Source organism: Eptatretus burgeri, chromosome 1 (genome assembly GCF_056783735.1).
Source record: "Eptatretus burgeri isolate ZD-2024b chromosome 1, Ebu_testis_v1, whole genome shotgun sequence".
Classification (NCBI taxonomy): domain Eukaryota; kingdom Metazoa; phylum Chordata; class Myxini; order Myxiniformes; family Myxinidae; genus Eptatretus; species Eptatretus burgeri.
The window spans coordinates 88,288,123-88,315,950 of record NC_140961.1 but is presented as its reverse complement, the minus strand read 5'-3'; the positions used below and the strand labels follow the sequence as shown (position 1 = coordinate 88,315,950).

General features: G+C 39.9%; 1 protein-coding gene across 3 annotated transcripts in view; it reads left to right on the top strand.

The window, feature by feature from the left end:
* The window catches only part of LOC147034918 (zinc finger and BTB domain-containing protein 46-like), a 62,360-nt gene that overhangs the window by 11,059 nt on the left and 23,473 nt on the right, over nucleotides 1–27,828 (top strand). For all 3 annotated transcript variants that reach the window (XM_085891117.1, XM_085891113.1, XM_085891126.1), the window contains exons 2-3: nucleotides 13,793–14,717; nucleotides 15,940–16,197. In XM_085891117.1, coding sequence (XP_085747243.1) covers nucleotides 13,847–14,717; nucleotides 15,940–16,197 — 1,129 coding nt within the window. In that variant the 5' untranslated portion in view covers nucleotides 13,793–13,846. The remainder of the gene's footprint in view (nucleotides 1–13,792; nucleotides 14,718–15,939; nucleotides 16,198–27,828) is intronic.

Sequence of the window (27,828 nt, the reverse complement as noted above, 5' to 3'; positions counted from 1 at the left end):
TTGAAACTACAGCTTTGCATAACACATTTCTCCTCTCTTTCTGCTGAGTTGCAATTTCATCCCTTTCTGCCGACTTGCAAAAATTGATTAATTTAAGTAGATCTCATCAGGTTCGTTTAAAATTTCTGATGGAGCTGTTTTTATTTATTTATTTTTGAACAAGATGTGGTGCTGCCGAACATGTTGTACAGCTGAATAACAATCAAATGCTTTGTATGGAATGTCCGTTGTATTGGTTTATTTATTTTAAACTAAACAAAGTTTAAACTGTGGTTTCTGTATGATTGATAGCTGGTGATTGATCATGTCACAGTCGTTGTACACTACATATTCAATGTGTGGAAAGATAAGCGAAAACACAATCTTTAGATGATTCTATAACCACTAGTACAACTGATATTTATATTGTGGCCCCAATTATTCCCACCTTCTTGTGAGATCAGCTGGGGAATATTTTTTGGCCAAGTCTTTCATTTACCGACCTGCTCGGCCTGACAAAATAGGTAGGAATTTGTAATTTGTTCAGGATGCTGGTGATAACTTTCCTCCTCTTTATGAATGATACCCTTGGGATCTTTGATATCCATCAGTCACCAGGGGTCGTTTGGCTTAACGCCCTCCTCTTGAATGCTGAACTCATTGATGCGGCACCCTGCATAGGGAACACCAGATGAAGGTTTAAAGCTTGCTCAAGATTCAAACCCAATTTAAGTTTTTTGACAGCTCTTAAGTCCTCAAATGATTATCTGATCCAAATGTAAATCTCATCAAGCCAGAAATTTCAACTTACCATCAATTGGATTGCTGGTCATGCAAACCTTAATATAAAATTGTCACAAGTAATTGCAGGATCGTGATTTGATGACAGTGATGAAGTTTTTGGCATATTGCTGACGTTGCATTTTGTACTATCTTTCACGTCCAATCTACTTTTGTCCTAATGCATTTGTGAACTTGACACGCATGAGGAAATAACATTTCCTACAGTTACCTGTGGTGGTGGGAAATTTCCATCATCCCTTTCCGGTACCCTGTGCTCTGGTAATGCCTGAGTCAATATTGAAAAGTGATAAGTTAATAATGAAATAGAGTATATATAAAAGCAGGGTAATTGTACAATGCAGTTGAAGGAGAAGAAGAAAATATTGGGGGGGGGGGGGTTGTTGGTGGAACATGTGGTAGTGCCAACAGAAAAAGGGCAGAAACATGGATACTCTATTAAAAGATAGAAATTGTGAAGAAGAGGAAACTTGGAGATATTTTGCAAAGTACACAACAGAACTTTATTTCAATTGTGAATTATATTTTGATAAAGTGAGACTTGGACATGATCTTGGCTTCCCAGTACATGACTACACAAGACACAATAATTGGCTATCGTTCATTAAATATCGTCGTATCTCTTTACTATGTATGACATTTGTGAAAAAGGTGACACAGCGACTTGAGTTTAATATGTATGGGCAAATCCCACGATAACTGAAGTTACATTTTCACCAGTCGGTTTACAAACTCAGATCTAGAGCTATCAAATATTCATTTTAACTTTTGACATTTTGATCCTTGCGTGGTTCTAGGCATACTGGATTACATTTGTGAAAGGTAGGATGTAATGATTAGATGTGTATGTGTGTTTTTGCTTGCTGTTGTGCTTCAAAAACAGCACATGCTTAGTTAATTGTAGTTTAAACCTCCATTCTTTTTGTCTCTTTTTCTTGTGCATCGTGTGAAATCTTCTTCCCATGATGCCCATACAATCCCACTTCTCCTTTCATTACTTCAACATGGCAGCTTGCCAATATGTCTTATCTTCCAGCTCGACTAACTCATCTCCCACCCTGGTCTGTAGTCTCTTCTTTGCTGTAAAATCTTTCTTGTTTGCGTGTTCCTTGTCTGCCTCGTCTCCATTGTCCATTGTTCATTGTGACTATGGTTTTTTTTTTTTGCACGAGCGTTGACTTTTGTTTTTGGGCGAAAAATTGAAGTTGAAACTCTCTAATGTCCTTCTTCCTGATACTAGTGGTTTTGATATGTCCTCCCCAAGTTCCTCTTCCCTCTTTCTTCTCCAGAAGCCTTTGCAAAGCCCAAGTTACAGCGAACCTTTCTGATTAACAGTAAATTAATCGATGCATTGTATTCTCATGAGGGAGACAGGAAGTGTTTATGGTGTACACTTATCCAATCCAACACATTCTGAATGCACAGCAGTTTCCTCTACTTCACCTCTAATAATTACTCTCATCTTCATTCGGCTTGATGTGGGATTAGCCTTCGGGCCCTACACAGATTTGATCTGTACATGTTTCCCGAATAATTGCCTACCTGCTGATTGATATTGTCGTGAAATGAGACTGTCAGGGAGATGTGAGATAAATTTGAATCCAATCCTGTTGGAATGACTGTCCGAGAATTTGAAGAATCTCTAGTGCAGTGATTGTCAACCCTTTGTCAATTTACCCTCTCGGGTTGATGTATTTCGCCATTTACCCCCTTACTCCCATGCAAAAAAATGCATAGCCGGCATAGAGGCACAGAAAAAAGAGAAGATGGAACAACTTTATTATTAAGGTTTCGCACAAAATAAACTTTGATAAAGGAAAAAAACAAACATGCAGTCCACTTGTATCAAACAAGATCAAACAAAATTACCAGAAGCATTATCAGTGGGAACTCTGCTGATTCATTGAGTCAACCAGTTTATTTATTCGAGGAGCTGTTGATGACAACGCCACCCTCATGTCGTCATAGGCTTTCAGGCGGTTTCTTGCCTTTGTCTTCATTGCTACTAAAGTAGAGAAATCTGATTCACATAGGTATGTGGTGACAAAGGGAACAAACACTTTGAAGGCTCGCTGAGTAAGAAGTGGGAATAAATCTGAGTTTCATCTAGAAATCAACACCAACTCTATTAAATTCTTCCTTAAGAATAGCAATGGACTGAAGAGGACAGAGGACAGCTCCTCTTTTGCTGGGTTGTCATCTCTCATTTCTGACAGATCAGTGGGAAAAGGTCTTAATATCCATCTTTCTGTAGGTATCATGTCTTCTGGAAAGTAGCCAGTGAAGTGATGCTTGAAGATGTTCAAATGTGCTGTGATGTCTTCATTCATTTCAGGTAACGTACCAGGTTAATCTCTAATGGCCTCATCCAAGTTTGGAAAATTTGCAAAAAAAAATTTTGATGAACTTTTCATGCCCATAAATCCAGCCTTTTCTGCAATGCTTTCATCTTTTCACCTGCTTCAATAATGGTTTACTGATTTTCCCTGGAGTTGTTCATTGACCTGGTTAAGATGGGTAAATATATCTCACAGGTACCCTAAAGAGGCGATGAACTTTGAATCAGCAAACGTTTCCCACAGCTTTGAATCCCGGTCACGAAGAAAAATCTCTACCTCAGTACGGAGCTCAAACACTCTATTAAGAAGAAGTCCACGTGTGAGCCACCTCACCTCAGTATGAAGCAAAATAATTTAATTCTCAGAGCCCATCTCATCAGAAAAAGTGTTGAACAAGTGGTGATTCAGTGCTCGGGCATGAATGAAATTTACATCCTCAATAACTTTCTGCAAAACCATTTTTAGATTTTTCAGGAAGGGTTTTCACAGCTACTTAAATGCATATCTGTGAAGAACACAATGCGTTGTTAGGGCGTTCCATGTCATGTGTACACATTTTTCAACAAAATTTTGACATATCGTCTCTGATTTCACTCTTTTTTTGTGCAAGTGTTTGTATCCACGGTAAAACATTATGTGTCAATTTTCAGACCTGGGGGCCCGTCTGGGCCCATTTTAGCACCCCCCCCAAAAAAGTTTGGGTGCCCCCGGTTGATCCACAATTTTATAGTGGCCATATCACAGGTTGTAGTGGTCCGATTTGGATGATATTGGTATCAAAATGCTTGTAAAAGCGAGATCTTTCGAATCGCGTAAAGTAAAATCACTCCAGAACAGTAATTCAAAAAGTTATAGTTTGGGGCACCCTTTGACCTTGGGCCCCCGCCCCCCAGCCAAACCGATGATCCCAATTTTTTCGTGTGAGAATACCCCTTTATATACTCCAACACCTCAGCATAAATTAAAATGGGATCTCAATGGGTTCAAGTGTGATGATGGTTTTATTGTTCGGGGTCCACATATCACTAATTCTTGATTCGACATTGGGCGACGTTTGCCGTCATCGTTCCAATGACGTCACTTTCAGGTAGGTGACTTTATGTCTGAAATTGACAATCATCATTTCTGGAATATTATATATATATATATATATATATATATATATATATATATATATATATATATGTATATATTGCATCACTTGTGAAAAATTGTTCTGCCTATTGTGTCTATTGATTTTTAAGTGTACATTTTTTGTATAACCATCATCGAATTAAGTTATAAATGGGCTAATCTCAGTTTTTGCATATCTTGCAGTAAGCATGGCGACTGAAGATCGAAAGGAGTTCCGAAAATACTGTTGCGATCCGTTCAGCTGCCATAAAACGAAACAACGAAAAGATCTTCGCAATGTGTCAAATGATATGTTGATGAAATTTTCTTCAAAGGTGAAGAAAGATGACAGACTTTGTACTTCGTGCAGAAAAAAAAACTTTCTCAGTTGTCCCCAGGGCGTATTGAAGAATCATCTTCGACCAGTTCAAAATTATCATCAGAAAGTGCTATCGAAGATATTGCAGAATCTATTTTGACAGATGAGGACGAGGAGGTTTTTGAGCGAGAAGCAGAAGTTGACCTATTAAACCAGTCGTTATCGATGATAGGCGAAAGCCCATTCGACAAACGAAAGGTGGAAAGGAACCCAGGGTACGTTCCTGAAAAGCGAAGTAAAGTGGAAGATTCTGTGCGAAAGAAATTATAACGAGTTGCTGGACTAGTTGCTTAGAAAACACTGCCTAGAAAACACAAGATACAGCGTCAAAATGTGATGAAAACTGCATGCCAGAGGTGATCAAAAGCCTGAAAGAAAAAGACATTGTTTCGAGCCGTTCGGAGCAAATACGTATATTGACAATATTTGCTAGGAATATGAGCATCAGAGGGATGATGAGTGAATTCAGTTGCTCCCAAAGAATGGCTGTGCAAGTCAAAACTTGAGAAAGAAAATGGTATGCTCCATCGTCTCCAAATCCCAAACAGGGTAAAATATTGCCTGACGAAGTGAAATCCGCCGTAACCGAATTTTACCGAAGTGATGAAGTCAGCCGAATAATGCCGGGAAAAAAGGACTGTGTGGTGGTCAGGAATGACCATGGAAAAGACAAAATTCAAAAGCGCCTGGTACTAAACAATCTCAAGGGACTGTTTCAGAAATTCAAAGAGAAGAACCCTGGCTTGAAAGTTGGATTCTCAAAGTTCGCCATGCCCCGTCCCTCGGAGTGTGTCCTTGCCGGTTCAGGCGGTACACACAGTGTATGTGTATGTACGATACATCAAAATGTGAAACTCATGATGTTTGGTTCCAAAATGCCACAGATAGCCGAACTTCCCGGCTACCATCATGTGATAGCACGCATTGTTTGTAACCCAGCACAACCGGCATGTTATTTCAGAACTTGTGAAAGTTGCCTATAAATTGAAGACTTCAAAACTGAGATACTGAGTGCTTATGACCTAGAGGATATTGATGAAATTCAGTTTAAACGGTGGACATCCACCGACAGATCTGAACTGAGCTCCATGGTCCTGCCTTTGGAAGAATTCATTAATCAATTCTGTGAACACGCAGTGAAATTAGTGAGACACGACTTCATTGACAAGGCCCAATCTCAGTTTCTGAAAAATAAGAAAGACGAAAGACGAAATTGGTGAAGGAGAATTTGTCATTATTGGAGACTTCTCAGAGAACTATTCGTTTGTCGTACAGGATGCGGCCCAAGGATTCCATTGGAACTGCTCTCAAGCGACAATTCACCCCTGGGTTTACTATTTCAAATCAGACGATGGCAAATTAAACCACGATTCGTTCACGATTATATCAGAATGCAATACTCACGACGTTGTCTCAGTCCAACTCTTCCAAAGAATGCTCATTGAACACTTGAAATCTAGCTGTGGAAATGTAAAGAAATGTTATTATTTCTCAGATGGTTGCACTGGCCAATATAAGAATTGCAAAGCCTTCATAAACCTATGTCGTCACAAATCAGAGTATGGTATTGACGCAGAATGGCATTTTTTTGCCACAAGTCATGGCAACGGCCCTTCAGATGGCGTGGGAGGTACAGTCAAACGAGAAGCAACACGTGAGAGCCTGCGTCGACCTTACGACAGTCAAATTATTTCTCCAAAAGATCTTTTCGCCTTTGCTGAAAATGGTTTGAATGAAATGAAGTTCGGTTATGGGATCCAAGAGGCGTATGACGAGGAAGAACGAAATCTGGAAGAAAGGTTAAAAACGGCCAAAACCATAGCTGGAACTCAAAAACTTCATGCTTTCATCCCTATTTCTGAAACTGCTCTTCAAGTACGCGAATTCAGCCTTAGCGAGGAACACCGTATCCAGTCGGCTATTTCAAAATCTACACCAACTTTTAATGGGAAACTCTCAGGTTATGTCACAGTGCACTATGATGGAAAATGGTGGCTTGCCTGCATCATGGAAGCCTTTCAGGACACTCATGAAGTGAAAGTGAATTTTCTTCATCCAAACGGGCCCGCAAATAGTTTATTTTATCCTGACATTGAAGATCACTGCATTTTAGACATTTCTGATATACTTCTTTCTGTAGAACCAAAAGCTGCCACAGGTAGAACCTACACAATCAGTAAAAAAAGAAACACAGCTGCCAAATAAAACATTGGTTGGCAAAAAATCTTGACTATAATATGCTAGGAAAAACTCTTACTCGTACTAGTGTTGCTTCCAGTTCCTGCATGTGCATGTGGAAAATTTATGTACAATATACTGATGTAGTGTATTGGAAATCTTGTGTTCAAATATTGTGCGATGTATTGTTGCGTATTGTGTGTCCAGCACCCGAGTCCCCGAACAATAAAACCATCATCACACTTGAACCCATTGGGATCTCATTTTCATTTATGCTGAGGTGTTGGAGTATATGAAGGGGTATTCTCACACGAAAAAATCGGGACCATCGGTTTGGCTGGGGAGCGGAGGCCCAAGGTAAAAGGGCGCCCCAAACTATAACTTTTTGAATTACTGTTTCGGAGTGATTTTACTTTACGCGATTTCAAAGATCTCGCTTTTACAAGCATTTTGATACCAAGATCAGCCAAATCGGACCACTGTGATATGGCCTCTGGAAGATTGTGGGGAAGCTGAGGGCACCCAAATTTGGAGGGCCCCTAAAATGGGCCCCAATGGGTCCACGAGTCTAAAAGTTGGTATTTTGAGTTTTTTCACCCAAGTGAATAAATGACCTACATATGGGGAGAAAATGAAATATTAGTGTCGGGAGGGTGTGTGCACTTGACATGGAATGCCCCTGTTATCACATGAGGTGCCTTTTGTTTTACAAGTGCAGTTAAGCCTGATCTCACTCCCATCATAGCTGGGGCTCCATCAGTACAAATGGAACCAACTATGTCCCATGTGAGATTGTTCTTTTCAAAGAAGTCTTCTATATTTGCATTATGTCAGCAGCCTTTGTGGTTTGTTGGAGAGTTTCACAGAAGAGAAATTCATCCTTCAATTCTTTTCCACATATGTACCGGACAAAAACAAGCAGTTGTGAAAAATTAGCAACATCACAGGATTCATCAAGTTGCAAAGAAATTTTTACTGGGCTAGATTTGATCTGTTCAATAACTTGTTGACACACATCTTGAGACATTTCACTAATACATCGATGAATTGTGTCATTAGAAAGGGGGGATGTCTTGAATCTTCTGTTTTGCTTCTTTCCCACATTCATGTTCAACCATGTCTAAGGCACAAGGTTTAATCAACCTCTCGGCAATGTCGTGAGGTTTCTTTGCCTTTGCTATTCGCTGTGCTATGTGATAGGAAAGCTGCAAGCATTTGATTTCTTGCTGGATATGAAGCCATGTTTGGGCAGTGTTCCTGCAGCCCAAAACCTAGCTCTCTTTGCTTCAAAGGTAGCGTGGTCATCAGATGCATGACCAGGATGTGTAGCTTCCAGGTGCTGTTTTAGTATTGAAGGTTTCAATGAGCCATTTCCAAGGACTTTTGAGCACAGCAGACACTGAGGCTTATCCACGCCATCTTCAACAATGAAGTCAAAGCCATATTGTACATATGAATCCAGGTATGTACGTTTTTTAGACATGCCAAAATCTGAAAAGAAATAATCATGAATTAATTATAATGTAACATTTTTCCATTCACTGAAATATGAAATTGATTTTTAAAAATAATAATGAATTAGACACACACAGACACACACTCCCATACATGCACACAGACACACACAGACACATCCATACATAGACACACACACACACACACACACAAACACACATGCCTACACACATTGATTAGGCCTGAGTGTACACGTCCAGAATGAAAACCGGCCGGGATCGAGACTCTCGCTCTCTCGCTCTCTCGCTCTCGATTTTAAGGTATGCTATATTTCCCCCCTGCCATGTACATTTTTACCCCTGGTTGAGAATCACTGCTCTAGTATTCTGGTGAAATGGCCATTGATCATCCTGCCTTTCTTCAAAATTATTTAAGTGCTCCTCTCATGTACTCGCCTTTTATCATTTCCTTTTTAAGAGAGAAACTGAGAAAACTGCTCAAAGCTGTACTTTGAGCTGTTAGAGTTACACCCCCCCCCCAAAAAAAAAAACCAACCCAAAACAAAACAGAACAAAACAAAAAAACTCCTTTCTTATGATAAGTGTGAACAGCTTTCAAAATTCCTAGTGTTCTATCTTGACATGCAACTCTTAATTATATATATATATATATATATATATATATATATATATATATATATATATATATATATATATATATATATATATATATATATATATATATATCTTGAATATATAAAATGTGTATTACCTTTGCTTGTTCCTGTACGATAACGTGGTTCATTTCCACGAATAGAGGAAGATAGTCAATACTATACTGCAGAGTAGAAGTGTTATAAAATCCATGTTTCATTCTGTAGCAATTTTGGCTGTTTTACACCATGTTTTTATTTTGCTAACCATGGTGTTAAAACTTCCTCTTGTTCCACAAAAATGTTTTCAGATTGTTATGCTGCTTTCGGTTTATTTTACTCTGCTTTGTCTAATTAAAGTTTGAAGGTGCATGCATGCGTGTCCATCAATTAATGTTTTTTTCTTTTTTCAAAGTATCATTTTGAGCTTGTAAAATGGCCATACTTGAGTTACGTTGTGTTATTTTTGTGTTACATGTATATTGTACACTCTGTGCTAGCTTCTGCCTGATAACCATCACAAAGCAATGAGTGTGCCTAAGAACAGACTCGATTTGGTGACTAATTAGTTCAGCAAGGCTGGTATTCCATCCCTTTTTTAATATGAATTTCAATTCTCTACTTGTATGTTATTACTATTGCTAAAAAAATTTCTGATACAAAGTCAAAGCTAGTGACTTTAACATAGAACAGAACAAAACACAGTGGGAAGTGAGTGAAACCCACAAACAGCATGGGGGGGGGGTTATTAGGACACAATAGAGAGACACTTGGAGGAAGAATAGATGAGGGGAACAATGAGAGCAAGGGGAGGGGAAGAGGACAAAGGAGGTGAACAAGCTGGATACAATCACAGGCACAGTGAGAAGGGGACTGAAACCAGGGATGAACAGCAGTGGAACAAAAAAATTGGAAAGGTGGGTGGAGGCAGAGGGGAGAAAACACCACAACCTTGCAAAGAAGAGGAGGGCATGGTGAGGGTTAATGGAAAGTGAAGGACTTGGGGAGGGGTGATAAAATATCTTGAGTATGGATGGGGGATTGCCTGAGGTGGTGATCAAACATCTTGAAGCCCTGGAGAAAAGAATGAGGTTAAACAGACTGAGGAAGAAGTTCGTTATACAGGTGTTATAAAAGAGGAATAAACAATCAAGAAAATGTCAATACTTGTGAAATCCAGTTCAACAATAGTTGCCATGGAAACAGCAATTTGCTAATTTGGATAATTTGACCTATCAAGTGTTTTACATGATGGAATGTTGTGCATAACAAATTTGGTTGATACATTTTCAAATTGCTGCCTAACAGGTATTTTACATGTTTTGGATGGCCTTGACCTTGACCTTTGACTAATTGTGACCAGATTTTATACAGGTATATTACACATGCATACAAATAAGCTTTGAAAGTTTCAATCTAATATCTTGAAAAATTCCTGAGGTTTGGCAATAATAAAATCACAAAAATATCCCATTTTGATTATAATGGGGTGAAATTATTGTCATGGACTCTTTGTCACATGGGACTTTTTCTATGCCACATGGGACATTTCTCTTTGCCATTAACCAAGATGAGCAGAACCTGAAAAAAAAGCAAGAGAATATTAATCATATAATTCAATTTTGCACCCTCTTTACTTGATACTAAGGTGGTTTACCAATGGGTGGCATTTCGATTATGGTTGGTGACTCTCAAGTGTTACTGCTCAGACGTTAGGTCAATTTTGGGTCTAAGGGTTCCAAATGTATTCTTCAGGGTCTTAGAGTCCTAATTGCCTTTAACCCTCATCCTACCAACATATTTACAACCGAATCTTACCAACTGGGGTCTTTTCGGACTCCAACTTGACACCACTCAGTTTCACTAAATCTTCCAAAATTTCAAAATAAATCTGCCGATGACTAAACATGGTGTTGTATTGATAACTTAAACAAACATAAAAAAACATTAAATCTAAAATTAACCTTCCAAATGGGGACTTTTATGATTAATTCAGAAGCACTACATTTCATTCAATCTGCTGAAGTTTCACATCAATGAGGAAACGTAATTATTTTGATTGAATGATGTTTTCGTGATAAACTAAACAAACATAAGCATAAAAATTTCTTTTAGAGGACTTACTTGATACAAATACCATGTGAAGTAATCATGTATGCATAAAAAATGGATAAAAACAACTGGGGTCTTTTTGGATCCGAGAAAGGATTTGCTTACAACTCTGTGCAGCAAGGTGGGATCTTAAAACATCATATATATTTATTACTGGTGCATAGAAGTAAACAAACTCATAAATCATGATACAAGTACAGGTACATTCAAAGTACACTGCCCCCATGCATCATAAATAAATAAATAACAAATCCTCCAGCGCGCGACGGTGCCCGGCGATGCTCCTTGATTGATTAATTGATTAATTGCGCAAATAAATAAATAAATAATAATCGTAAAATAATTAATTTCTTAATCAATTGGCTAATATCATACCTAAACCACCACTGTTTCATCTGAATCTCTAACTTTTTGAAAATAAAGTAATTAATCGAAGAATTAAATAATTAATTGATTAATCAATAAATCAGAAAAAGCCTTTATTGTCAAATCACTTGTTCACTGTTGTGTCCAAGTATCAGCTTCCTCACCCAAAAGGTGCCTGGGATATTGCCAGGATGAGAAACAAAATAAATAAATAATTAATAAATCAATAATAATTAAGTAATTAAGCAATAATTGATTAATAATATAAAATATCGTTTTTGCCAGAGCACATCTTCACTTTTGTCCCCAAATTTCAGCTTCCGAGCTCAAAGGATGGCTGAGTTCGCCTGGACAAACAAGAAAACAAACAAATGGAGTAAAAACTGAGTATTCCCTTCCTTCGGTGCCCGGCGATGTTGCCGTGCATCGCCTGGATATGGAATTTGGAAGGAGAGGTATACAACACATTGTTAAACTCGTGTAGAAATAACACATCAAAATGTAGGCCCGGGGTCCAAAAAGACCCATTTGTAGGATGAGGGTTAAGGGTATTGAGGGTCTTCGGGTTATAAAGGGTGTTAAGGTCATATAGGGTCTAAGAGTTCGCCAGGGTATTAAACGGTCTTCGGGGTCTTCATGGTCTTATGGGTCTTAAAGGATCTTAGGGTTATATAGGGTCAAAGAGGACTGAAGGGTCTTTAACGGTCTTTTGGGTCTTAAGCATCTAAGGGGGCTATTGGGTTAGGGAGTCTAAAGCGGTCTAAAGTGCCCTAAGAGGGTCTTCTGGTTCTGCAGATCTAAAAGGTGTCAGGGCTCTAAAGGTCTCCATGTCCGAAAGGTATGTTCCAATAGTCTATATCCATCCATCGGGGCCATACTCTGTGCAGAGCGTTGGTGCTGCTTAAGCAGTCTCCTTGGCTATTGGGCACAATCCTGGATGGGTCGCCACTCCGACACAGTACACCAGCATGCTGGCACTCATTTTGCCGACCTTTGAAGGATGACAGGTCGAGTTAACCCCACCTGGTATTAATTCAACAGCTGAGTGGGATTTGAACTCAGGACCATAAGATCCCAAGCCCACCACCCTAACCATTAAGCCAACACCAGGCTTAATAGTCTGTATAATAAGGAATTATTTTCCGTACTCATGTTCAAACAGTACATAATAAATAGATTTACTTATTTGTCGACCAAGACTTCACCCGAATGAGGGGTACTCATCCACCCAGGTTTTTTTGGTTTTATATACAGTGTATACTGTATATACATAGATATCAAGTGAATTAGATGAAAAATGACGACTTGTGTAGCCTTTGACCTCTTGACTGATTGACCTCAAAAACAATAGGCTTCCAGCTTGCCATTACCTGAACCAGGTGATTAAGTTTCATGAAGATCGGAGTAAAAATGTGAAATGTAGGCGATCGACATACAAACAAACAAACAAATACACAGACAGAATAACAGACCAGACCACACAATATACTTGCAAATCTTCGATTTCACAAGTAATGAATGAATGGATGGAGGTGAACAGTGAGCTTGGATTTGTGTTTTTCACCAGAACTGGGTTATTGACAGAACTTATAACTTGTATAATCTGAGGAGTTGGAGGAGGAGGAGGAGGAGGAGGGAGGGAGGGAGAGCAAGACCTTGAAAGGAAGTGATAGAAAACAGAGGCCACTAGCCCATCTGCAATTGCAGAAGCAACAGGCCCAGAGATTCCAATGATTTTGACATCCTTTCTCTCGATGGCATCAACAAGTGAAAGGTGTGAGACAGTGGCACAAACCCAAAAGGGTGAATAGTACTCCATTGAGCTGTGGATGAAGTCCTCTATGTTGCTACAAACTCGGAATCGTCAAGGAAAGATTTGGTGCAACAGAGGATGCCCACTAGGTGGCTGACTTTGGAGATCAACTCTCATATGTAGTTTACTCAAGAGAGGTAGTGGCTGATGGTGAGGCCCACTATCTTGAGGGACTGAACTTTGTTTAGGAGGATTTTCCAGATGTCCTTTCAGAGAAACAGTGTGAGTGTGAGTATTACAAAAATGCATGAGTGTGACAATTCTCCAAAAAGCATTAGTTTTACAGTTTTTCTCATTTGGACATTTTATTTTGTTACCAACCCTGAATCAAATTTACTGCTTATATCTCAATGGGAAGGTTGAGCGGCACCTTTTAAACTTGTCAACTTAAAGCTGGCTCATTAATTATTCGTCATCAGATTAATTTTTTTTCTCGGCTAAGCCATGATTATTTGTTTTTTTCTTTTAATTTTTGGAGTTCTAAAATTTCATCTGTAAAGGTGTGAATAAAGAAAAGAAAAGATTTTTGTTTTATCATGGATGTTTGATCTTATTTTCTCCAATGAAAGTGATAACCAAATAGTTGTTCCCCATCTTGTCCGTAGTGAATTTGTTTGCTGAATTGAGGAAAGTGCTACGCCAACTGAATTATCAGCGCAATGGATGTTGATTCTTACTGTCGGCGATTGCTGCGTGAATTGGATGAACAACGCTTGAGCGGCGTGCTGTGTGACTGTCGCCTTGTCGTGGAGGGTCAAATATTTTGGGCTCATCGTAACGTTCTTTGTGCGAGCAGCCGCTATTTCAAATCCCTTTTTTCGGGCAGCGGATCAGAGGATTTGCCCAATGGCATTGCTGGTGAAGGAGGGAAACCCATGACGGTGGAACTTGAGATTGGAACGGCGCGAGGGTTTGTCGTGCTCCTTGACTTTGTGTATTCGGCACGCCTTGGCCTGGCTGGAGATAATGTAATTGAAGTGATGTCCGCTGCTAGCTATTTGCAAATGACGGAGGTTGTGCAGGTGTGCTTAGACTTTATACGCTCTGCACTCAATATTACAGTGAGGCCTGGGATTCCTGCAGCTTGGGATTCCCAGGTTAGCACGGTGACAGAGGGTCTGCTACACCCTACGAGCAGCAAATCTACCTGTGGAGATGGAGATCCTTCCAGCTCGATGACTTGGTCACCGACGTTGGGCGAACCCATCAGCCGACGCTCGACTCAAATGGACAGCTCGGCATGTCACCTGTATGGTCGTCGGGTCAAGATGGAACCGGATTGGTACTCAGATGGAAGTCGCAATGTGATATCAACTGAGGACCAAGGAGATGGAGATGCAGATACAGGGGTCACTTGGTCAACGGGCGATGGAGGTCTACCAGGACGCATGCACCGAAATAACCGGAAAAATAAAATGCCGATTCGACATGTGAATGATATTAATGGACCAGAAGGCAATGGTGAAGCTTACGATCCAGGAAACCTGTGTTCCACCAGCACTTGGACTGAAGACCTACCTGAAGAGGCTGGTAGGTCACCTTTCTGCTTTCATTAAAGTTTTAGGGATCATTAGTATCCCAACCAAACATTATAACTCAATGCAAATTCAGCATTGTTAAAAAAAACAACTATTTAGTTGAACTGATTGTTACTCATAACTTCTGAACCATTAACCTGATTAAAAGAAAACTTTTACAGTGAATTTGCTTTGAACACCTGTTCCCAAAGGAATGGGAGAGGCTATTGTAATCGGTCTGAGTCGGTGTGTGATTTTTGTCTGTATGTCGATCAACTTCAATATAGATTGCTCATATTCTCAGATATACTGTAATCTATATTCCCTGGTGAGGCTCTACATTGTTAAATATTCCATTTGCTTTTAAACTGCAGCATTTCTTCAAAAGTGTATAATTATGTAATGAGATTACAGTTGTGTAATTTGAGACTCAAAATGTTTTGAGGTTTTTTCTTTGTTTTTTTTTTTACTTTTCCCATGAAGAAATACAAAATTTGCAGCATCAGCAATACTCTGTTTCTAACATTAGGGGAAAAAATTAAGTAACCAATTGGACAAGTAAATATAAAATTTTGCTCACTCATAAATTTTACTACCCTGATATTTTGTTTCAAAACAAAGAAAACATTTCATTAAATAGTGAGCTACTGGTATAATTGCAAAATGCACAGTCAGCTGGAGATTTTTTTTGTTAAGAAAGGCTCAGAGATGCGACATTTTGAGCACAGCCTTTCTTCTGCGAATAGACCTCTTTGTTTCGGAGCATTCCATATATCATGAAAAACTCGAGGCGAAGTAGGAGAACTCCTTTGCCACTACCATAATGATAATATTGAGGAGCAGGTCTTCTGATAAAACATTGTAGCGATCACCAACGCAGGTGAAAAAGTTGTGTACGATTCATGATGCTGCCATCAACATGGTGCCAGCAATAACAAATAAAATTCCAGGCAGTTTATGGCATCATGGTAAAATGAGCATTAAAGTTTGTTTTTTTTGCCATTCTGATGTTTAAATAAAGACTGAAACCGAGTTCACTACAGTAATACAACTTTATCCGATTGAGTTATTTCTGCAGCTCCCAACTTTCATCACATTAAATTTGCCCTTTTTTTTGGTGAATTTCAGACTATCACCCATTTTTGTACAGATTGATGAATGATAGAAATTCCAATTGATGTGATATATAAATGGCTTTGTATTTGTTGACCTAATTTTTCCTGTCCCTTTTGCAGACTGCCTCAATCAGAACGCCACAAGTGGTTTGGAGGACGGAAGCATTGGAGGCCAAAGTGAGGGGATTGTGGTTTCTGGAGCTCAGTCTGTAGTTTCTTGGCCAGGGGGCTCTTTGCCTTTGCCTACTGATGGCCCTGAGGATGTATTGCTTGCTCTGGGTAATGGAGCTCCTCCAATGTCAACCGGTGGGCAATGGACAGATGGCAGCCCGCTACCAGCATGGGGAGATGGGAGGATTGGCCAGGACATACTTTCAAGTAAGAGCCAAGATATGTGAGAGTTGTGATATATTGGTGTTATTATGTATATTGAGTGATGGAAGGATATAATAGTAAAGTCGAGGAAAATAATGGAAGGTGAGAGATAAATGGGTAGAGGTTGGATAAAGGGAAGGAGAGCAAGCATGTATGGTAAAGGAAGATGTGGGTTTTTATTTTTTTGAATCCTCAGATGATGTATAGCACCTTTTGAAATAATTACCTGGCAGACAAGAAAAATGAGAGTAAACAAAATGGGTGCCCTCTCTCTTTAACATCCCTGCACATGAGGGGGGAGGATGGCATCCTTTTTTGTCAACTGTCATTTCTTCTTCGGCTCTTTTGCACTCTCGTTGAAGCATCTTCGACGTAGAAAATAAATGATTCTTTTATTGTTCCAGCCAACCTCTTCAATATTTACAAATTTCATCGAATTGTGTGTTGGACAATAAATATGCTGGTGTGATGACCGACTTCACAACATTCACAAAGGGCAGGAATATTTGGAAGTTATTTGGCAGAATTTATTTTTTGAAAGGCACTGTGGAAGTGTTTATCTCCACAAATGAGTGCTAGTAGATGGGGCAGCTGGCTTTATGTTAATTTATAAGATGAGTGATGCAATTCAGATGAAATTGGTAGAAACAGATTTTATTTAAAGTAAAATACAACTAATCTTCAAAAACAGATAAATATACCTCCACAGATAAAACACAATCCAAAATAAAATAACAGAAGTGTCCTTGGGAAACTTCTCAAAACACATGCCCAGAGCCAAGTACTTGGAAGGCATAAATTCGCTCGTACTAAAATTCAGCTTATGTATGAATGTATGTCTGTATGTAGGTATGTATGTATGTATGTACAGTATGTATCTCTGAACCTTATGGAATTGAAAAGGGCTTGGCCAATCTCCAAATGTTGCAAATATGTTCAAGATACCGAAGGTTAGATCATGGGCACAAAATAACTCCCCACCTATTCTCACTGGGAGAGGTGTGGGGGGGGGGGAGGGGGGACAGAACACTGTGAGACCACTTGCCAGTTTCACCTGTACACATAGCATATGGTTTTACCACTGACCCCTGCTGGAGGGAGGGGTTATTGACACCATTTTTTGCTCCTGGAGGGAGCAGTTATTACTAATGACAAAATTTGACACTACCCAATTAAAAAACACTTGCCAGGTGCTCATCAACAATCGCCCATGCAGAGAGTGACAGCAAACATTCAGAGAAAAGTGAGGGTGAGGGTGAGGGTGGGGGGGGGGGATGGGAGAAGAAATAACCAAATAATAAGACTTTCAGAAGGCATTTGATAAGGTCTCACATAAAAGGTTGTTTACTAGGATGAGGGCTTATGGAGTGGCTTGTAGAATAGCTATCTGGATGTGAAACTGTCTTCATGGCAGGAAGCAAAATGTGGCTGTGAATGGGAAGATGTAAGTAGGACGATACATCAGTGATTGGTTCTATGACCATTATTATTGGTAATATACATCAATGATTTGGACAATGGGATTAAAAGTTTGCTCTCCAAGTTTGCAGATGACACACAGATTGGAGGTAAGGTAGATAACAGATTCAGGAAAGTCCAGATAGTTTAATAGATAAGTTCAAAGATTGGCATATGCAGTTTAACATAAGAAAATGGAAGGTGCTGTGGATGTGTCAAAATAATTAAAATAGAGATTACATGACGCAAGGGGCAGATTTGGAGCATGTCGCACTGGAGAAGGATCTGGTGTTCATAATAGATATGGGGGGTAAACAGACAGGAGGGTGTCAGGCAACTATAGGTAAACCTAATATAGTTTTAGGTTGTATTCGCAGGGGATTAAATTACAAATCGAAAGAGGTAGTTTTTACACTCCAGGAACTTTGTGAGGCCTCATCTATAATATTATGTACAGTTTGGCTCACCGCCTCAAATAAACGACATAGCTGCCATAGAAAGGGTTCATCGTTGAGTGACTATACTGATTCCAAGGATAATTACACTAAGCTCTGAGGAGTGGTTGGAAACAGGAATCTTTACATTAGAACGTAGGTGGTTTGACAGAGTCACCAGGCTGAGGCCTCCGGATTGAACGTGACACCTTGGTGTCGGACTTTACTTCCATTGTAGATCGAGGGAGTGCTCGTCAAGCTCCACAAATTTTGATTTACTGCCAATCGTACTACTTGCCTTCTGGTTGATTGGTTTGCATTAGCAGGAACAATCGTTTGGGCGGCAGACAGATGGTTGTACTTTGCGGATTATGCGGTTTTACTGTGTGAGACATAATCCATGGCCGATGCTCACCATTACAGCCAGGAGGTACGATTGATGTTTATACAATGAATGTGGTCATGAATAGTTAGATAATTATGGGTATACCATCCTGATGAGGGTAAATAAGCCAGAAATCCAGATAGGCGGCTCTGTTTGAAGTTTAACTGATGTCGACCATGTCAGCTTTGTCTGTTTGACAGACTCGCTGGCCCAAGGATTCCGGATTGAAGTGGAGGCTTTGGTGTAGGACTTTATGTCCATTGGAGATTGGGCGAGTGCTCGTCATAACGCTCCACATATTTCATATATATATATATATATATATATATATATATATATATATATATATATATATATATATATATATATATATATATATATATATATATATATATATACTTGCAGTGTGTAGTGTCGCTTCGGTGATGGACCAATTAGTTGTCCTGTTTGCCAAAAAAATTGAGAAGGAGAAGGAAAGGATGACAAATTTACCCATGAATAGAGTGCTCAATGAAATTCCCTGTCTCCATCGTCACGACATATAGTTTTTGGCCCTATCTATCAATTTGAGAAATTAGGCCTGTGTTGACATTTTGACTTTCAAAATAATTGGTGGCTGAATTATTTTACCTGATATGCAAATCTTGTTCAAATTTCAAGTCAATCTGATGAAAATTGAGGATTTTAGAAAGTGCACCTAAGTTGTTTACTGTTGGCATATGCTGATCTCAAATATAATTTGTGGTTGTATTTATTGACATGATATAAAAATCCTGTTCAAATTTCAAGTCAATTGGATAAAAATTCACAATTTTTGAAATTTGGCCTATGTTGACCTTTTTACCTAGGTTGACTTCAAAATAAGTTGGTGGTTGAATTCAGTGACCTGATATGCAAATCCTCTTCAAATTTCAAGTTAATTGGATTAAAATTGAGGATTCTAGAAATTTAGCCAATGTTGACCTTTAGGTCTATGTTGACCTCAAAATTAACAGGTGGTTGAGTTCATCGACCTGATGTGCAAATGGTCTTCAAATTTCAAGTCAATCGGATGAAAATTGACAATTTCAGAAACTACAGTATTAAAAAATTTGGCCTATTTTGGGTTGACCTTATGGCCTATGTTGACCTTTTCACCTTTGATAACCTCAAGAGTAATAGCTAGTTTAATTCACTGACCTACTGTGCAAATGCTGTTCAAATTTCAAGTCAATCGGATGAAATTTGAGGATTTTAGAAAATTTGCCTCAAAATTTGCCGATTGGCCGATGTAGACCTTTTCGGTCGACCAAATTTTACGAAGCTTCAATGCGGGACTGCCGCAGGGTCGGTGACATTAATCTCTGAAAATTTCAGAACGATCGGTTGAGCGGTTTGGGCTGTAGGCGAGCAGACCGACATACAAACACATAAACACACAAACACACAAACACAAACAAACAAACGGAGGTGATCAACGTACTTGTCAAATGTTTTTTTATTTTTTTGTCAAGTAACAAACAAATGGACCCAAATACAATACCCTCTCCTCTGGCGAGGGTAACAATGTGCAATGTAGGTAGAGTTGGATGTTTTGTAGTGCTGAACATAGTTGATAGAATTGCAGATGAATTGTGGCAAGAGGTTAAAGACATTATAAAAGAAGAAGCCAAAAAAACAACATCCCAAAAGCAAGCAGAAAGATTAAGGCTAAATATCTGTGACAAGAGGCAATAAATATTGCACACAGAAGAAAAGAGAAGAGAAGAGACAAAATTTTAACAGCTATCTGCATACAGATCTGGGGTCGGATCGTATGGCCCAAAATTTAGAAGCAGTCATTTTATATACCATTGCCAAAGAAAGGGGATCCAAGAGAACGTTGGAATAACCAAAACCATTAATTTGATTTCACGTGTTCGCAAGATATTTCTAAAGATCATTCAACGCACAATATAAGACTTCATTAAGCGAGAAATGCCCGTTGATCAAGCAAATTTCAGGAGAGGAAGAAGAAGAGGTACTCGAGATCAAAATGAAATGAAATCAAATTGAAACGTTCTTTCCATTCAAAAACATGGGAATATCAAAGGAAGGTGTATCTCTGTTTTATAGATTATAGGAAAGCTTTCATTTTTGTTGATCATGAGTTGTGGATTTTGCTGAGAGAAATGGGAATGTCGGAGCACCTGATATGTCTAATAACAAGCCTGTGCACTAAACAAGAAGCGACAGTAAGAACAGAGAATGATGGTTTGGAATAGGAAAAAAGGGGTCAGAGGCATGCAATCTCTCCCCTTACTTGTTAAATCTATGTAGTGAGCACATCATGAAGAAATCAAACATGAATGACAAAGAGGCTGGGGTCAGCGTTGGAGGAAGATGTATCAACGATCTAAGGTATGCTGATGATAACTGCTCTGTTGTCAGAAAATAAGGAGGACTTGATGAAATTTCTGCAGACGGTGAAGAAGGAAATTGAAAAGGCTTTTCTTTATTTAAACCAAAAAAAATACTAAAATCTTATCAACTGAGAAAATCAACGTGTTCAGATTTGTAGATGATCATGTGCAAATAGTTGACAGTTTCATTTTTAACGGAGTGGAGAATGTAGAGGAGAAATTGATACACTGTTCGCTTTGGGGAGAACATCAATGTCAGTATTGACAAAAGATCTGTAAAGAGAAAGATGTGACTATACAAACCAAGAGAAGGCTGGTGAACGCTCTGGTATTTCCAGTTGCAACGTGTGGATGTGAGTCGGGAATGGTGAAAATGAAAGAAAGGAAGAACATCGACAGTTTTGAAATGAGGTGTTGGAGATGAATGTTAAAAATTCCCTTGACGACAAGAACAACAAAGAAATCAGTGCTTCAATAAATTGGACCACCATATACGTTTTGTAAGTACTGATGTTAAAACAGAACCTGTCGTACTTTAGATACATCATGTGTGCAGAAAACGAAAGTCTGGGAAAGTCAACCATGTTGGGAAGGAAGGAAGAAAGGAAGGAAGGAAAGAAGAAAAGAAGGAGAGGCAGACATTCCCAGGCAAAAATGCTACAGTTAGAACTATAGTATATGAGCATAGTACTCTCATATACTATAGTTGGTAAGAGGTTTTACTACAGTAGTCTAAAAAGAATTACTACGATGAAGGAATGTCGGATTGTATGTGCCGGTTGGATGGTGTAAAGGTTGCAACCAAGCTGTCTCTGCCAGAGCCTCTGAAAACAGTGCAGGATAGGGAGGTTTCGAGAAATCGGATCATGAATGTCACCAGAAGTTGGATATGATGGAGTTTGATACCGATTTATGGAACCTGGTATTATCTCTGTTGTAATGCAGGATTGAGGTGCCAAATGGCCTCCTCCTGCATCGGAGCTCCCTGCGTATCCTTGTATAAGTAAATGGAGAGTGAAAAGTTTTAAACACTGGACCATAAAAGATTTTAAACATCATAAGTAAAGTCGTTAAATATGCCTTGCAGGAAACGTTGAATCCACTAAAATACCCTGCAAGAGCATTCCATTCCTGAAGGATTTACAGCAACAAATGAAACATTTCAGAAATGAAATAAATAGGATAAACTCATTCGTGGAAGGTTGGATTGGGGAAAAAATGTAATATATACATACCCTGTTATAAACACGTATACACACTCCTCTCTCCTCTGTGTCTCCTCGCTCTGTCTCCTCGCTCTGTCTCCTCGCTCTGTCTCCTCGCTCTGTCTCCTCGCTCTGTCTCCTCGCTCTGTCTCCTCGCTCTGTCTCCTCGCTCTGTCTCCTCGCTCTGTCTCCTCGCTCTGTCTCCTCGCTCTGTCTCCTCGCTCTGTCTCCTCGCTCTGTCTCCTCGCTCTGTCTCCTCGCTCTGTCTCCTCGCTCTGTCTCCTCGCTCTGTCTCCTCGCTCTGTCTCCTCGCTCGGTCTCCTCCCTCGCTTCCCTCCCTCTCTTCCCTCCCTCTCTTCCCTCCCTCTCTTCCCTCCCTCTCTTCCCTCCCTCTCTTCCCTCCCTCTCTTCCCTCCCTCTCTTCCCTCCCTCTCTTCCCTCCCTCTCTTCCCTCCCTCTCTTCCCTCCCTCTCTTCCCTCCCTCTCTTCCCTCCCTCTCTTTTCTCCCTCTCTCTGTAATAAAATTTTGAAACAAAAGTGATGCACTAATAATAATAATCAACAAATTATTGACCAACTATGTTGAATATTTTATTTTTCAACCTCCAGTCTAGTATTACTCAAACCAGACTTGAGTTGCAATTTTTTTTTATGACACACAATTCGTGAATTCAACACACAATAGAAATGGGACTCGTGAGGTTGAAGCCATGGACAGGACTGAGAACTCAAACCTTTAAAATCAAGTACAGTATTTGAATCTGATACTGAGTTGAATAACTTTTCAGTGGGGAATTGTAATTGTTGAATACATTAGTTTCCATGCTTACTTTACGAATCAGCATCTTATTAAATAGCATCTTATAATAAAAGGAACATTTAAAGAAATAAATTGAGCGAAAAACAAAATCGCGCAACTTGTCTTGACAAACTTATTTGGTCAACCGGAAGACGAAGGCCTCTCTCACCATGGAACACTCCGTTCTTTCTATTCAATGCATTTTAAGAAAATTTTCAATTCCAAATTTCCATCTGATCTTTGGTCTCCCTCTCCTTTTCCCAGGGCCTTCTCGAGGTTGCCTTTTTGTTATTTTTGTTGTCGACCGGTTGTCCATTCCTGCTACGCGTCCGGCCCAGTTCCATTTCAGATTTTTGATTGTGGCCAGATTGTCATTTTGTTTTGTGTCTGATCCAATCGTTTCACTTCTTGTCTCTTTTGGTTATGCCAAAATCTTTCCATGGCTCTTTGAGTGGTGATCAATATTTGCTCCATCTTTGTTAGAGACCATGTTTTACTGCCACATAAAATTGTTGGGAGAATGCACTGATTGTAAACTTCCTTTTCAGGCACACGGGCAGTTTTCTTTTCCTGATATTTTTTTTAATTTCCCAAAGTTTCCCATCTTGGTCTCGTCACGTGAGCATTCATAAAAAGTGTTACTCGATACTCGACTACTTGAGACGCTGGAGACTGACACTTTGGGATTCTGCGCTGGGCTCGACACAACCCGCTATACTCTGGGCTTGATTCAAGACTACCAGAGGGATATTCCAGATCTGTTTCATACCTCAATCCTATTTACTACTTAAATATATATATAGAATCTAGATGAATTAAAGTCAAATTATCTCTGCAAACAATCTGAATAGCAAGAGCAGAATCTCGATCCTTTTGAGTGTGAAACGTCAACAATTTATCAGACTGCCTTGAAAGACCTTCAACCTTTGACCTTTCACATTATACTGCAAAAAGGATTCAAATTGATTCCTGTTCCAACAAACTGCCATTGAGCAGTAGATATGGACTTTTCTTTGCTGAGATGTTTGGTTGCTTTCCTCAAATTCTGAACTTCTGCATCATCTGTCAGATGTCCCCAACAACAACAAATCCATTAATCTCGATAAGCACTCAGAAGAGCCTTTGCCACCTCCACAGATGAGTTGGAAAGTAACTTTTCGCTCCCAGGCATTAAGAAAACAACAACCAATAAATTAATGCAATAATCGCAAATAAACCTAGAAAAGAATAAACACAAAATGCCAAAAGATGAACAATTAATGTTGATCATGACAGAACGACAATAAAGGGCAACACGAGGAAAACATTCACCGACAAAATATGAATGCATGTTTACAATCTTACCTTGAGGAAAGACAGAACAATGGTGAAGGGGTGAATCAATGGAGGAGGGGGGAACAGAGGGGTGTGTATTTAAAGGAAAATATGCCGAGATTTTAACATTGCTTCGTGTCCAAAGGGAATTGAAAAGGCCTTCACTTTTCAAAGATGTCAATTAAAAAAAACCCCCAAAAAAACCTCTGGAGATTGATTTCCTTTCCTGTGTATCCTTCAGGTTGCTTGTAACTAAAAATGCATGTTGTGCCTTACATAAATTTGAACATATCATGTGTCCCCTTCAAAAGTAAAGATTGGGATTCTTAATTAAATTTGGATAGGAACCGTGAACATGAAAAGAGTTGTCTTCAGCTCTTTATTATGGTGTTTGATTGGCACGTCTTCAAAACATCAATGAACACGTGCAACATGTCTTTCAACCCTGACAAATATCACACTCTCACTGTGTCTCTCAGAAAGGACCGCCTGGAACCCCCCACCCCTCCCCCCCATCTACTTTCACAACAATCCTCTTGAAGAAGTCCTTTCATTCAATCTTCTGGGTCTCACTGTCTGCCATGATCTTTCCTGCGAAAACCACATTTCCAAGCTGGCCTCTAAAGCCAGTCGCCGACTGGGAATCCTCCATCGTGCAAAGTCCTTCCTCGGCTCACCTGAGCTCCTGACCACATACAAAGCTTTTGTCCGCAGCCTGATGGAGTACTGCTCTTCCCTCTGGGCTGGTGCTCCTGCCTCTCACCTTCCTCGGTTTTACGCGGTGTAAACCAAGGCATTTAGGATCATTGATATCTCCCACGATGAGGCTAAGTCTTTGGGTCTCTCTCTTTCACCACAGGCAAGTCGGTGGTCTTTCTGTCTTCTACCATCTCCTCTCCGACCTTGCTTCCCCCCCCCCCCCAGCGCTGCTCTGTCTGAGATATGCCTCCCCCCCTCCATTTTTACCAGGGTGATCAAGGTCCACCAGCAACCCCCTTCTGGTAAAACTAACAAAAGCAAGAATCACTGCTCACTTTCATTCTTTCATTCCTCTTTTTTTTCCCACCTTTGGAACAAACTCCCTCACTCTCTTAAATCCAACTCTTCTGTCCAGGTCTTCAAAACAGCTGTTCACCACCATCTCTTGTCTTCCCCCATCCAAAAACACGATCTTTTCTGCCCCCACTAATCCACCCCAAACCCACCTCCTTCAAATTCCCTGCTTTCTTTCCTGAAAGTCCCTGTCATGTAAGGACCTGAAAGTCCTAGTAGTGTCCATCTTGTTTACCCTATGTACCCCACCCTATCCCTCTCACTTCCACAGATCTCCTCATGTCTCTGTTCCCCACTGTTTTTTCCTTCCCTCTCCCACCATTCTTGTCCCCTGCTCCCCTTGCTGTGCGTTTTTGTGTGTTAGCTCTCACATGAGCCTCAACAGTGTATCCAAAAAAAAAAACTAAAAAAATACTACAACGACACTTAGAGCGTACATCTCCGCCAGGCTGAGCTGTTTGTGTTTTGTATCCTACTGATGGGCTCGATCTGCATCCAAGCCTCAGTCAAAATCAAATCTGCTTGTTCTTGTCACCTCCCCAACTCATCCATCAAGATTTGTCTCAATCCATCCACAACGTTTTGAAATATCATTTTTGGCCCCATTTCTCAATAGTGAAGAATCACTTTAAAATTCCAGTGTTGTATCCAAATCCGGATCCTCACTAAAATCTAATCAATTTGTCCTCGTCATACACCCAACCTGTCCACTGAGTTTCATCTGAATCCATCCATAAATTTTTGAGGTATCCTGCTCACAGACAAATAAACTGGGGTCAAGACATAACGTCACTCTTCTTTTGGTGATGAGGTAAAGACGTTTTGGTGACATATGTTCCTAAAAGGAGAAATGTATGTCTGTGTGTCACACCTCATTCTAAAGGGTTCCTGCTCTCATATAATAATAATAATAATAATAATAATAAAGATGGTACCGTTGGAAAGATAATCGATTGACTTGGTTGGAAAGCTAATAAACAATTGATGTGGAACAAAAAATTGTGTCCGTTTAAACATAAAGATACAGTACCTGTTTGAAAAGCCTGTCTTTCTGGCATTGAAGACGAAGATGCGGATAAGGAGCTTAATGTAGCAGTTCAATCATTGACATTTTAAAAATTATTATTCTATGACAGCAAGAACCTTTCGAATAACATGTGACAGACATGGGAAGAGCACACAAAATTATACATAGTAATACTTCTCGAAGCAATAAAAAAAATATATAAAAGTACACGGAAGGAGTACATAAACCACAGCCACCACGATAGTAGCAACCACAACAATTGTTGTAAACGATCCTTTTTTTCACTTGTTTCATTTCCTTTTCCATCCTCATTGAGACTCGCAGGTAGACATGCAATATGCTTGTGAAGTGCAACATGCTGTCTTTTGATTAAACGTGTCGGCGAAGCGACAGGTAGGCATGGCTAGTGGTGATAATTTGTCATACAGTGACATTTACTTTATCGGAGGGATCCAGTTGGAGTATCATCAACGTCACAGGATGCTATGGAGATGCATTCAAGGAGGACAGCTGCCACTGTGTTGAAAATTTTTTCATAATTAAATCGATTTGAAAGGCTTGTTTCACTTTTGGCCCATACTAAGAAAATCGATGCTACTATTGCAAGAATGACAATAGGGGGCAACGAGAGTAAGATTGGCTTGTTGTTTCATTAATAAATGTCCAGCATAATGATTTCTGTGCGGAATGGTAGAACTTGTCGCAATGTGTTTTAGCAGTGGACTAAAGGTGCTCCTCCGTCCTTCTGTAATATATCTAAAAGCCCCTGCTATTCCTCTACACTAATCCTCAAAATGGTTCCCCATTAGTAATCTGTCTGTCTGTTTTCTTTACAAATCGTTTAAGCAGCCACTATGTGGGAGCAGTGAACCCCTGAAGATGGCAAGAGGATCGTGAAGGGAGAAGGCACAACACCTTGGTGACAGTGTGGGAGATCTGGGACCAACCCGAGAGGAGTTTAAACGTCCCCGAGGAATCAAAATCTCGAAGCGGGGTGCGCGGCCTAATTAGCATGCCGAGCTAGGCAGGTTGCCAGAGCTTATAAAAGCCCTGTGGAGGAAAGCTGTGAGCAGAACACAGAGCACATGGAGAACGCAGGACGTGACAGCTGTGAGAGAGCTACAACTAACAGTCATTTTGAAAGCACGTATGTGCGTTGGTGTGGGTGCCTGAGCAATGGCGACAGAATACAGAACATCCAAGAGGGTTGCTGATGCTGAGTGGAGCACCAAGGTCGGCCAGCAAGAGCCCATGGGGCTCGGACAAACCACCACCAGAACCATTGCCACCATTAACGACTCCACCCTGCACAAGCATCCCATGTGGCAAGGCTTTTTTGGCTGGTGACCTCTCTCTCCTGTCTTAGTGCTTGTGTTTGAGTGGGCCCAAGGTATCGCTGAAGCAGTCAAGAGTATCATGGGCATGAGGGGTATTGTTTTTTTTTTTAATATAGAGAATTCTCATCCCTGGTAGCATTGCTTTATTGTTCTTTCACCCCTCCTCTTCTCTTTTATAAACCCTGTATTCCTCCACTACTGAAGCATTGGTCTGGTGCGTGGTCAGGAATTGGGAAATGTA